Below are 12005 nucleotides of genomic sequence, written 5' to 3' on the forward strand. Positions count from 1 at the left end.
CTACTCAAGCTCCAATTGGATACCTTATAAACTGGATAAGAGAGGTACGTTGGAAAGAAAATGAGGGGGAAGATTCGGTTAGGTATGACATCCCCTAGTTAGCTGTTAGCATCGAAGCGCAGTGCAGTGGCCCCGCGATGGTGTCTCATGAGGGGTGCCTAAGTGCATGGATGAAGTTGCTCACCAAAGGCGAAAATGGAAGTCGCTCCATCATTCATGAAGAAATGAGGATGAATAATAGCATATCCTTCGTCGTCTAAATTCTCAAAGTATCTCGGGTGTTGAATATGTACGATCAGCGAACGAGTCTATTGAGTATTATATTGACTGCCTACTATCACGTATGAGACCCATTTTCAGAGCGGTTTACTCGGTACCTATGCTGCACCATAGAGCCAACCTAAGCCTCTTACACTTCTGAGAAACTTAAGCACTACAAGTAACCCACACCCCTGATACTTGGTAACAATGCTGTCTATAATTTGGCTTGAAACCCTTCGGCTTCTGGCCCCTGAAATGACGGCAAGCTGGAGAAAAAGGCAGCCAGTCTATCTTGGTTAACCATTGGCGCATTGATGAAGGCGTCAACGGCCGGATCGTTGATCATGCCTTCCAACAACGGCAACACGGAATTCATTGCATCGACATCGCGATCCAACAACGCCCGCCGAGACATAATGCCGTTCTCAACATACCAGCTTTGGTCTTCCATCATGCACGTCGACTCATACAAGGCCAACACTTGCGGCGTCACACCCAGGCCATCATCGTTTCGATGTACCATAGCATCCTTGGCAGCCTCGTACGTCATGCGCTGGCCTGTAGCCCGGACTAGCGACAGAGACAGCGGTAGGAGGCGGGTATTGAACTCTTTCCCGCGGTGCCCACCGTGAAGAGACGCACATACTTGCCGGGCCTCTCCCCAAACCCCGGACTCGTGGCGCGCCAGAAGACACTGCGGGTCGCGCGGTTTTGGCGGGGCATACCTCCCAAGTAAGATCTCGCTCGCGAGTCGGATACAGAGGACCAAATAGTCGCCCTCGGCGATGCTATTACCCTTTTCAGAGAGCCATAGTTCGCTAATCTGGACAAGGTTATTACATGTTAATTAATTCTTGCGGGGACATCTCAGTTGTGGGGCCTGGAGTCTACTGACTTGATTGTGAGCGAAAAGGCCTTGCCAGCCACATCTTTCAACGAGTTCGCCTAGCGCCTTCTGTGTATAGTCGATGACGGTAGCCTTGTAAACGCCAGCGATAACGTTCTGCGTGTCTAGATTTCCGAAGTTTTGGATGAAGATCTGCGTCGCCTCAAGTGCATACTTGTCAAAGACGACGGCATGAGCAAGAATTCGTGCGATGGGACCGTACTGGGTACTGAAGGAAAGTATAGGAACTGGATTCGGCGCACCGACCTGTCGTTGGGTACTGTACCGACCGGCAATGCAGCCTGACAAGCGGAGGACGGCGGCGTTGCTTGTAGATAAGCAAAGCGTTCCGACGGTCACGCGGTGGATAGCGCGCAAAAATTCTTTTCGCTCGTTCTTGGGTGGGCTGTGAAGATGCCCGAGCAGGGCTTCAGCCGGCAGCGGTACGTGGCTAAAGCTCGTCATGGCGTGATCGATAGCCTTGGCTCCTGGACGAGAGGGAAATAGGGTACATGAAACGCCACGGCACATCGCACCCGACGCATCGTTTAGAGGCACGATAAATGGACTTACGCCATGGTCTTTACCAGCTACCATGAGCCGGGCAAAAACAACAGCCGTGCGCGCCATTCCAGAGTGCGGAGAACTTGGAGGCATTGTCTTGGCTGCACGAGGATTGGGAGTGTGAAGTACGAAGGAGCCATCGGCTTGATGGGTCGCCGTGGTTTCAAGGTTCCTCACGTCCAGCCCATGACCCAGCTCGGTCAGTAAAAACTCGCCGCAGGTATCGAACCGTTCTAAGGCTTGGAGCAAAGGCAGCAGGTCCGGCCGCTCGGAAAGAAAGGTGCTAATTGTGCCCATGCAGAGATTCCAATGAATGGACAGGATGGTCCAGGTACCGGAGTCGAGGGATATTGCTGGTGAAATATGAGCGCCAGACCGTCCAGGTAGTGAAATAGTTTGGGTGGGTAGGTATGGATCAACTCAGACCATGGCGATGAAAGTCCCAGAACTTCGGCTTCAGCAAGCGTATGTCCTCGATTGTCATTCCTAATGGCACGTTAATACCTCTTAGCGTTGATCACACCTCAAGTACAATGTAGGTCTTCTAACCCACTGAATTAATGAGACTTCGGGCTCGCTCATATGCAAGCCTGATTCTCGCCTCCACGGATGAGGCTTCTAGGTCACGGTGCTGGTGCCATATTGACTCTTGAAGAACCGGCGCAAAGGACTCGACTCGAGAGAACTGAGAAGTCATAGCAATAAGAAGTGTCGGCAGCAAACAGCAGTAGACAAGATAAGTATAATAGTCAAGTAGATGAAGGGGGGGTGCTTGCAGAAGACGTGGTTACGTTACGCGCAAGTTGAAACGTTCGTCAAGCAGACAACAAAAGGCAGTCTATAATGAACGGACACACTACGTCTACATTCAAGTTGAATGGTGGGAGAATGTGCGAACATACCTAGAGAGTATCATCCTATCGTCTTACTATTACTATATGGTAGGGCTAATAGGTGTATTATAATCCTTCGGACGATAGGTCCTGGAGGTCTCGACATTCACTCAACCCCCGGGAATACAAGGTACTAGTAAGCAGTAGGGTTTTGCATGATCGCTACTTAATGCTTTAGACGATGTTAGTACCATTGTGGTTGGCACTGTGGTCTGCGTAGTGGTTCTCAAAGCTTTGATGTTGTATTAAAAGGTGTAGAGGTTAAAAGATAAGTGCTATGTTAGGTAATAATGTATATTTAGAAGTAAATATTGCATTGCAGCTTAGTCATTCCACCGGATCCTCAAGATACATACAACTTGACGAAAGGGATAAGATACGAGAAAGCGTGGGTGGTCCTTGTAACATGGTAACATGGGGTAAAAGGATCCACTCCCTAGCCCTACGTAATTGTTGATTCGCTGATGAGACTAGTATGTATATGGTCTTGGCAATATCGCCAATGTTTGTAATACATGTACATACATACATACTACCTAAGGTACATATGCATATGCCCTAACAGTTATAATCGACCCCACCCTGATCCTTATGTAGTTCTCCTAGTTCTCCTAGTTCTCCCCCTTATTCTCCTAGCTTCCCTAGCTTCCCTAGCTCTCCCCTATATACGACAAAGACTCCTAAGCGTCCATTCCAGGCAACCATCAACGTCCATCCCAGGCATCCATCAGCGTCCTACATATACCTACACAGGAAGCAGTGGTGCCGCTTAGAGACGTGCCGGATACAGAGTTCTACTTCTACTTCTACTTCTAGTTATACTTCTATTCTACCTAACACAATCTCATCCTATTTCACGCATCTCTCCTACCAGGGGAAAAAGATTACAGATTACGCACCCTCAACTACCTAGTACGATGGACTATTCAGACCCTAACGCATTCACCCTGCCCTACCAGCTTACCAAGCAAGTTCGCCGTGATGTCTATCCACGGCTAGAGCCAACCCAGTCAGAGCTATCGGCCAAGGGAAAGACGGTACTTGTTACCGGTGTGTCCGGGGCGATAGGCAAGGTAAGCACCATTTCCGGGGCCCCACCCCATCTTCTTATCTTTTCGCGGGGCCAAACAGATGTATGCAGGTCATTGCCGAATCATGGGCTATTGCAGGAGCTTCCGGTATCGTTATTACCGGGCGCAAGACCGATGTGCTAGAGGGCATCGCCACCCGGCTCCGGAGTCTTGCCCCGCCGGAGACTCAGATCCTCGCTAAGGCGGCCGACATCACCAACGAAGCCTCGGTTGCGGCGCTCTTCGCCGCAGCCAAGGAGGCCGTCGGCAAGATCGACGTGCTGATCAACAGCGCGGGGAGTCTGCACCTAGGCCCTATTGGCGGCGTCGATATCACCAAATTCTTCAACGATTTCCAGGTCAACCTACTGGGGTCGTACCTGATGGTACACAACTTTCTCGCGCAGGCAGATGGAGTCGGCACCGTCATCACCATAACGACTGGCGCCATGGGCGCGGTCCTTCCGGGTATGGCGGGCTACACGGCGTCCAAGCTGGCGCTTGCCCGCATCATGGATAGCCTGCACTCCGAACAGCCGGGGATCCGCGTTTTCCAGCTCATGCCGGGGATTGTGCAGACCGATATGACGGTCGAGGCGCTGAAGCCGTATGCCAAGGACACACCCGATCTAAGTGCTAGCTGGACGCTCTTCCTGTCTACTCCGAGTGCTGAATGGATGCGCGGTGGCATACTTAGCGTAAACTGTGAGTCCCCTCTTTCTAGTGCTTAAACATTACTACGTTTTCTGACATGGGATGGCGTTGTTAAGGGGATCTCGAGGAGATGGAGGCGCATAAGGATCAGATTGTTCGCGAGAATCTGCTCGGTCGCGCGTTCCTGAACGCCAAGCTGGGGAAGGATGGGCACCCCTGGTCGTAAGGAAGCGGCTACAGTAAATGATAAGAGACTACGGAGCAGGGGCATCGAGGTCTAGCGGGGTGCGCGGCAGTGTCCCGGGTAGTGAGGGTGCCGAATCATCGCCTCTAGGTACATAGTTGGAAATCATGAATCCTTACAATAACTTGCGCCAGTTGATCTTCCTCGCTACTCCTATTTGCATTACCTACTCTTTTTAGTCTTAGGGTTCTTTGGTGGCGCATTTGGGTGCATTGCGTAGGAATATCACGATATGTAGGTGCTTTGCACGTTTCATCTGAGTACCTACCTACATACTACCTAGTAATGTGTAGGACTTAGTCGCAGTGTGTACATACATACAATAAAAAATCCAGTTTGTATCGGTGCCGAGAGAGAAACTGAAGGAAAATGTTACACATTCTAGGATTTGTTGCAATGGCACCTCCGTTAAAGATTTATGCACTCCATCCAATCCGCCGTTTTTTGGCTGCAGGCCCAAAAGATGGGGGTTTTAACTTGGTATCCGAAGGAGGGTTACTTTCAGAGGAGCGGAGCTGCAACAGCCATTGGCCGATTGTACAGGTGGTGAGATATGAAATTAGGTGGTCAGCAATACAATGAGGAGAAAAGAGACAGTTAAACAATAAGAGTGACGGTGTAAATATCAATTAGGTGTTCACGATACTACTACTTACTGTTACATTATGGCATCCATCAATGCGACTGCCAATTGCTATTAGCCCCTTTTCGGCTTAAGACACGATCCATACGATGGTTAATAACATAAGCCTACCGGCCGAATTCTAACAACCCCCAAATTTCTATTCGGACTTCATGTCAATGAGGGCTTTCAGTCTCCGCATCATCCCAGTATAGAGAGGCCTTGCTCACGGTTCAGAGTTCCGCCGCAATGGACCCAACTTACACATCCGTCATCCCCCCACCGCATGGGACACAGCCGAATTTCATCAATCCGCCCGACCAGTTGGTAGCCGTGTATGTCACGTCAGCACTCGTGCTTGCGCTCCCAACAATAGGCGTATCCGCCCGCCTGTTCGTGAGGTTTTTTATTGTGCCCGGCCATCGAATCGAGGATTACCTGAATTACTTTGCCTTCGCTTGCTTTGTGCCCTATGTCGCCGTCATCCTTCACCTTTCGGGGATGGGCCTCACGCGCCACTTGTACGATATCACTCTTACGCAGATTCCGAATTTATTGTACTGGACCAATATCGTATACTGCATATACTCCGTCCCTACCGCCGCCGCAAAACTCTCGGTGCTGTTCCAGCTCAAGTCCATATTCACGACCGGCACCCACAACGCTGTCTTTCGGGTTAAAGGTGCGTACCTACCCATACACAGGGCGAATTAATTGACAACTTGCGATACCAACTGACTAGACTACAGCGGTCTCTATCGTGATAAATGTTGTCTTCTATGCCGGCCTCTTCTTCTCCTACGTCTTCCAGTGCTGGCCGCGAGAGAAGATATGGCTTGGCGAGACGGTTGCAGGCACATGCACGAACGCGGCACAAGTGAACCTCAGCTCGGGGATCCTCAATATCATATCAGATGTCGAGGCCCTGCTCATTCCGACCTGGGCTATCTGGCACCTGTCAATGCCTGTCAAGCGCAAGCTGGCTGCGTTGTCTGTCTTTGGCGTCAGTTTGATGTACGTCTGACGCCTCTTACTAAGTGCTTAGTATATACCGTTTCTATGGCTAATATTAAGCGAAATAGTGCAATCGCGATAGGCATTGGAGGCATGTATGTCCGCATAGTGCTCCTAACAGATACGGATGAGACTTGGTGGTTGACAAAGCTTGCATTGTTCGCGTGAGTTTATCTTCCCACTCAAACTGCCTCAATACTGACTCTGGGAACTGCCTAGAACCACAGAGATCTCAATCGTCATCTTCGTCGGCTGCATGCCCTTCTTCTCCCGGCTCTACCACCACTTCCGCAGCCCCAAACCTACCACAACCACCACTGCAAGCTCCAGATCTGGAATCGTGACCTTCGGCTCGTCTGGAAAGACTGGAAAGCATCGCAAGGGTGACAAGCTAACTTCTACGCTGGCCAAGTACATGGGTCCGCGTGGTGCTACTGGTATGACCACGCTGGGGTCCGAGGGCGGCTACGATGAGGAAGACGAGTTCGAGCTGCGCAAGCATGTCGCATCGACCGCTACGGCTGGTGTGGCTACGCCGGTGGCGTATAGCCAGATGGAAGATTTTGAGAGCGGGGGAGAAGCCGTGGTCTCCACCAACCAGGGCGGCGCCCAGAACAATATTTTGAAGACGAGCCAGATCGAGCAGACTTATGCCAGGCGGCAGGAAGACGATCGAAGAAGAGGGCTATGAGGGCAGAGGCGTTATCAAACATGTTTGAAAGAAACCGTTCCACTGGTTGAGAGATTCGGGCTTATTCACCTTGGTTTTATGCATAACTACCTAGATTCGAGACAATGTCCCTTTATCGTTTGCCAAAAGCACCAAATCTCTGTATATTTAATCACCGACGATCGTTGAGAATGAGATACGTGCCTACATAAGCCCTCCCTTGGTTTTGCCGTGCCCGGGTAGATAATTGTACAACTATTCATATTCAGCATGACGCATCTCGAAATTTAAAGATTACAAGATGCTATATTCTGCCCAGTGGGTGAAAGTAGGCATACTCAGGCGCTAACAGGTTGAAGGATGGGATACTCTTGGCAGGCGGTAAAGAACATGATGTCAGGGTTTGGGTCCGGATTAGGGGTGGGAGTAGGTCTAGGTCTAGGTAACGTACAAGATACTTCAAATACAACGTCAAAATAAAGTATAGTACTATGTATGCGGCGGGGCTTCCCATAGCGTCTAAATGATAGACATGTGGGGCTGGGGCATGTCCCAGGTACCCTAGCAGCCCTAGATAACTACGGGTCTCTCTGGGATATAGGGGGCCGGGGTACACAGGAGTGCGGATCGATGCGGAACTTACTACACAGCTACTTATACGGTACCGAATAGGTATGCATCCACGGATACCTCCAAGACTAAGTGGAATCGATGGTGAATCCTTTCTGTGTCAGCAAACATCAAAAGCACTATCACATGTAACATGGCGATCTACACCTCCGCCAGGATGGTCAAGGATAACGTAATCATGTGTAGAAGATATAAAAAACACTTGAGTACACAGAGGGAGTATACGTACTTACTTGTATAGGTAACTTCTGTAACCTTTGAAGGGAAGATACATGAATCATTAGGATGTGCGTTATACGAGGAGATTATACTCCTTGTATCTCCTAGAGCAGAGGTGTAGGTAGTACGACCCTGATAATTATAATCAGTCTACCATGTCCAAGACCAGAGGAAATTCGGACATTCATATGCTCTTGGGGTTCCCCAGCTGAAAAACACCTATCTCAACCGTGCATTATATCCCGAGTCGTTTCTCTGTTTCTAAGTCATATTAAATATTACCTAAGATATGCACTATGATGTCCCCAGTGCTTCCACAGGTCGTCGCGCCACTCTGCCTCGGTGTAATAATACACCTGGGTCTCTTCATCCGCGGTGAATGGCACGTCCATGCCGCCAGTGTATTCTTGACTCATGCGCTTGTCTTTACTCCTCTGCTTATCAAACAATTCATATCTGAACCTGCACCGACATATGGAGTCCTTCTACCTTTCTTGGCCTATTTCTGTGGCATTCTTGCCAGCATGGCCGTATACAGACTCTACTTCCACCGCCTGAGATCTTTCCCTGGTCCCCGCCTGGCGGCACTGTCAAAGCTATGGCACGCTTGGTTGTCCCGAAACTCGCAGAGCCACCTCGTGTTGGACTCGTGGCGTCAGCAGTATGGGGCCTTTGTCAGGACTGGTCAGTGTTTTCCTGATCAATAACCCCCTGGTTGCGTCCACTAATCAGCCTACAAGGTCCGAGCGAGATTACCATATTTCACCCTGCCGGACAAGAGTGGCTAGACGGGCCCCTGAATCGCAATGCCAGGTCTGACTGGTATGATCTCTTGCTACCAAGTGTCCAGGTGTTTAGTAGAGACCCTGCGGTTCACGTTTCCCGTCGAAAGGTTTGGGACAAAGCTATGTCATTGTCTTGTAAGTGCTTATTGCCTTTGAGTCTGGGATTATCGGCTGTTTCTTAGCTAACATGGGCGCGCAGATATGAAGCAGTACTATAAAAAGATCACCACCCATGTCTTAGCACTCGAGAGAATAATCAGCGCGAAGAAAGCTAAGCCCATAGTCATCAACGACCTGATATACCGGATGACGTTTGACGTGCTCCAAGATGTAGGCTTTGGTACGATGGATATCGAGGCCCAGAAGGGCGCTGAGGTCATCGGGTCTTCCCTCAGTATCCTTGGACCTCTTTCTCCTTCGCCCTGGATTCTAAGAATTGCATTTGATCTTTTCCCAGGCGTCTGGAGGATTCCGCACTGGTTCAAGTTTATCGAGCTTACTATGGGTATCGTGGAGAAGAGGATGAAGGTATAAGGATTACCTTTTTGTGTTATACATGTCGATTGAGCTGACAGAGCCGCATTAGAACGAGCCAGAATCGGTTGACGTAGCTTCTTTCCTCATTGAGGATGCCCACCGCAAGGACGCAGATCGGGCCAGTCGTGAAGCAGTTTACGGCGATTCTGGCATTTTAATCCTAGCAGGAAGGTTGGTTCATTTCTCAACTTCAATTATAGTCAGACATCGAAGTAACATCTCAATAGTACCACCGGCCCGGTTCTCATCCTAGTCTTGTACTGCCTTGCCCGCTGGCCCGAGCACGCAGAGAAGATCCGCCAAGAGCTGCGGAATGTAGACTACAACGACATGACGGCATTATCTGCGCTTCCACATATCACAGCGACGATCAACGAGTCTCTAAGACTATACCCCGCGGGGCCATCCTTTGGATCGCGGCAAACCCCGCCTGAGGGCCTCCAATGTGATGACGTACACATACCCGGCGATATCAAAGTCATAGCGCCACGTTACAGTATTGGACGGCGTAAGACATCTTTGAGTCAATTAGTTATAGGTAATCACTGCTGACATGGTCTATTTTGTCCTCAGTTGAAGAAGCCTACGAGGCCCCGCACGACTTCATCCCTGAACGCTGGTACAGCAAGCCCGAGCTTGTCAAGGACAAGAGAGCCTTTGCCCCTTTTGCCATGGGTACGTGAATACTTACACGAGGCTTCCAATTTCCACGATACCTATCTTAGAGAATACAAGTCAAAACTAAGTCTTCTTTTGTAGGTCGTAACAGCTGCGCTGGCAAAAAGATCGCAATGTCCCAGATGCGGCTTACCGTCTCCATACTCCTCTCCAAGTATTCCATTTCCTTCGCCCCAGGGACGTCCGATGAGATGTTTGTGGAGAAGGAGATGAAGGATCAGATGACTGCGCTTCCGGGTGATTTGGAGTTGGTGTTTGAGGAGCTGGAAACACCTGTGTGGAAGTGAGGTAAAGCAAATAGGGGCTTGATTAGTCAGCAGAGAGGTTTGCGCTGGTGTTAGTCATTTTTGTCCACTTGCTTGGGGGCGCATGGGGGTACGATTCAAACATGATTGGCAGCGATTGACGTCTAGCTTACCCACTGAGCATGACTTGGAACATATTATTATATCCGATTGGAGTACCCAATGTTACAATATCTAGCACAATACTAGGTACAAGTAGATACGGCCTGAGAGTCGCATCGCTAGCTCGGCACCGAAGCTGGCTGGAAGCTCACGAAAGGTCCGCTATGGAGGTCCTTCGGTGGTGGTCACACAAAATGCAGCGGTAGGCTCTTGGAGACGTACTGTGTAACTGTTGTTCTCTGGCCACGCTACTACGTCGCTTCAATATTCCAATGTTGGGCAACCCACCTGTGCGGCAGCGTGCTACTCACCGGCCGGTATTGGGGATTACATCGGTGAAGTAGGAATTGGGTATATGGTTTGCACCACCAACAGAAAAGTAGACGATAACGTAACCGGGACTGAGAATCAGTGGCCTCACTAAGCTATTGTGCCATATACATCATTTCTTAGGGACATAACGAAGCTAAATTTAATCGATTTTGGCAAACTTTGAGATCAGGTGACTCGGTTGCGGTACTTGGTGATTAGCGGACTCTGCTCAGTATCATATAGAATATAAAGGGCTAGGTTTTCAAGTAGTACTTTGGGAGTGAAGTAGTGAAGGTAGTATCAAAGTATATTACATTACATATCAATGCTGACAGAAGCCTTTCAATGTCTCATTCAATCAACGTTTTAATGGGTTGCATTGCCAAAAATTATTTCTACTAAGGAATTATTATATGTTGATGTAAGTGCCCGGGTGGGTAGGTAGCAGGGGATCCTCTGGATGGAGTAGAGATAATGTACGAATTGTAACCCCCACCTTACGTATTTGAACAATAGGTACTTATAAGGCGATGCCAAGCATTTTGTCTACAGATCGATTGCAACGATATCTGACCAGGAGGGTGTCGGGCCAGCTGAACTGCCGATCTTCCAGATACACATTGTTTAATGATGTCGTAGTCCGATGTAGAAGGATTCTTACATACATGTTGGAGCTGACAAGGCTAGTGATCCTCCAAGCCCTGTAACCTTTAAATGCTGATGCACTATGCCTAATATAGCGACATCTCCCGAGGTAGGGTGGACTCATGGACATGCTCGTACTGACTGTTTAGCGACGCAAGGGATAACTAATAGGTATTCTTTTGAAAGAGAAAACAAATTGGTATCATGTACGAAACCAAGACACAACATTGAATATTGTTGCAGCTATTGCTGCAACCAAGAAGAAGAGGAAAGGAAGAAAGCTTGCTTGATTCCTAATTACAGTGGCGGAGTGCCAACATACGGCCATATGGGCCATATGGCTCTAGTGGAGCCTATGGTGCCTGAGGCACCTGCAATAAATATGTTGCATGGATTTATATGTGCATGGCCAATAATAGTAAGGAGATCGTCAGGTCTTGTTAAAGAGCGCTGTATTCGAAAGAGAAAGCAACGAGCGGGCTTGGTCGCTGGGATTGAGCTAATGTTCACATCTTGATTATGTAAGTGACCCCGCGATAAATACACCTGAGTCACGTGAGAAGTCATCATGTGATTCCCCTGCGACAGAATACTTATTATCACTATGACGTAGTTACACAAGTAAAGCTATACTCGTAGAATACTACCCATTCTCATTATTAACATGAGTTATATTTTGATGATATATAGGTCGTTGGAGTAGTGTGCACGACCGTGCGAGATAATGCAATGATTGGGACGCAGGTTCTACTGGATTCGAAAGAAGGTGTGAAGGCCATAACACTACTTAGCTAAAAGGAGCGCAGACCAGATATTGTTATTATTTCAGTTGAAGAAAGAAGAGAAAGTATAACTACAGTGTATTTAGCAAATTATGCAAGCAAATATGTTCCTGTTCGGGGTATCAAGTAGAC

General features: G+C 48.9%; 4 protein-coding genes across 4 annotated transcripts; 3 read left to right on the forward strand and 1 right to left on the reverse strand.

Moving 5' to 3' along the window:
- Positions 1-475: 475 nt before the first annotated feature.
- On the reverse strand, positions 476-2408 carry GGS25DRAFT_516622 (uncharacterized protein; the record flags this gene model as incomplete). The annotated part of the gene is made up of 4 exons (XM_049263231.1): positions 476-1084; positions 1157-2064; positions 2138-2197; positions 2261-2408. 4 exons carry the CDS (start codon positions 2406-2408, stop codon positions 476-478), a joined length of 1725 nt encoding a protein of 574 aa, XP_049121096.1.
- Positions 2409-3081: 673 nt separating this feature from the next.
- Positions 3082-5186, forward strand: GGS25DRAFT_468791 (NAD(P)-binding protein). The gene is made up of 3 exons (XM_049259096.1): positions 3082-3677; positions 3746-4379; positions 4445-5186. The coding sequence occupies exons 1-3, from the start codon at positions 3522-3524 to the stop codon at positions 4552-4554; spliced, it is 900 nt and encodes a 299-aa protein (XP_049121097.1). The 5' UTR covers positions 3082-3521; the 3' UTR covers positions 4555-5186.
- Positions 5187-7352, forward strand: GGS25DRAFT_468793 (uncharacterized protein). The gene is made up of 4 exons (XM_049259097.1): positions 5187-5876; positions 5944-6208; positions 6277-6372; positions 6428-7352. Exons 1-4 carry the CDS (start codon positions 5444-5446, stop codon positions 6897-6899), a joined length of 1266 nt encoding a protein of 421 aa, XP_049121098.1. The 5' UTR covers positions 5187-5443; the 3' UTR covers positions 6900-7352.
- A 674-nt stretch (positions 7353-8026) lies between these two features.
- Positions 8027-10022, forward strand: GGS25DRAFT_526940 (cytochrome P450; the record flags this gene model as incomplete). Its single annotated transcript, XM_049265054.1, has 7 exons — positions 8027-8411; positions 8468-8647; positions 8712-9040; positions 9099-9220; positions 9277-9557; positions 9623-9724; positions 9809-10022. The coding sequence occupies 7 exons, from the start codon at positions 8027-8029 to the stop codon at positions 10012-10014; spliced, it is 1605 nt and encodes a 534-aa protein (XP_049121099.1). The 3' UTR covers positions 10015-10022.
- Between the last annotated feature and the right edge of the window lie 1983 nt (positions 10023-12005).

The sequence above is a fragment of the Hypoxylon fragiforme genome (genome assembly GCF_022984875.1).
Source record: "Hypoxylon fragiforme strain CBS 206.31 chromosome Unknown GGS25scaffold_1, whole genome shotgun sequence".
Lineage (NCBI taxonomy): Eukaryota > Fungi > Ascomycota > Sordariomycetes > Xylariales > Hypoxylaceae > Hypoxylon > Hypoxylon fragiforme.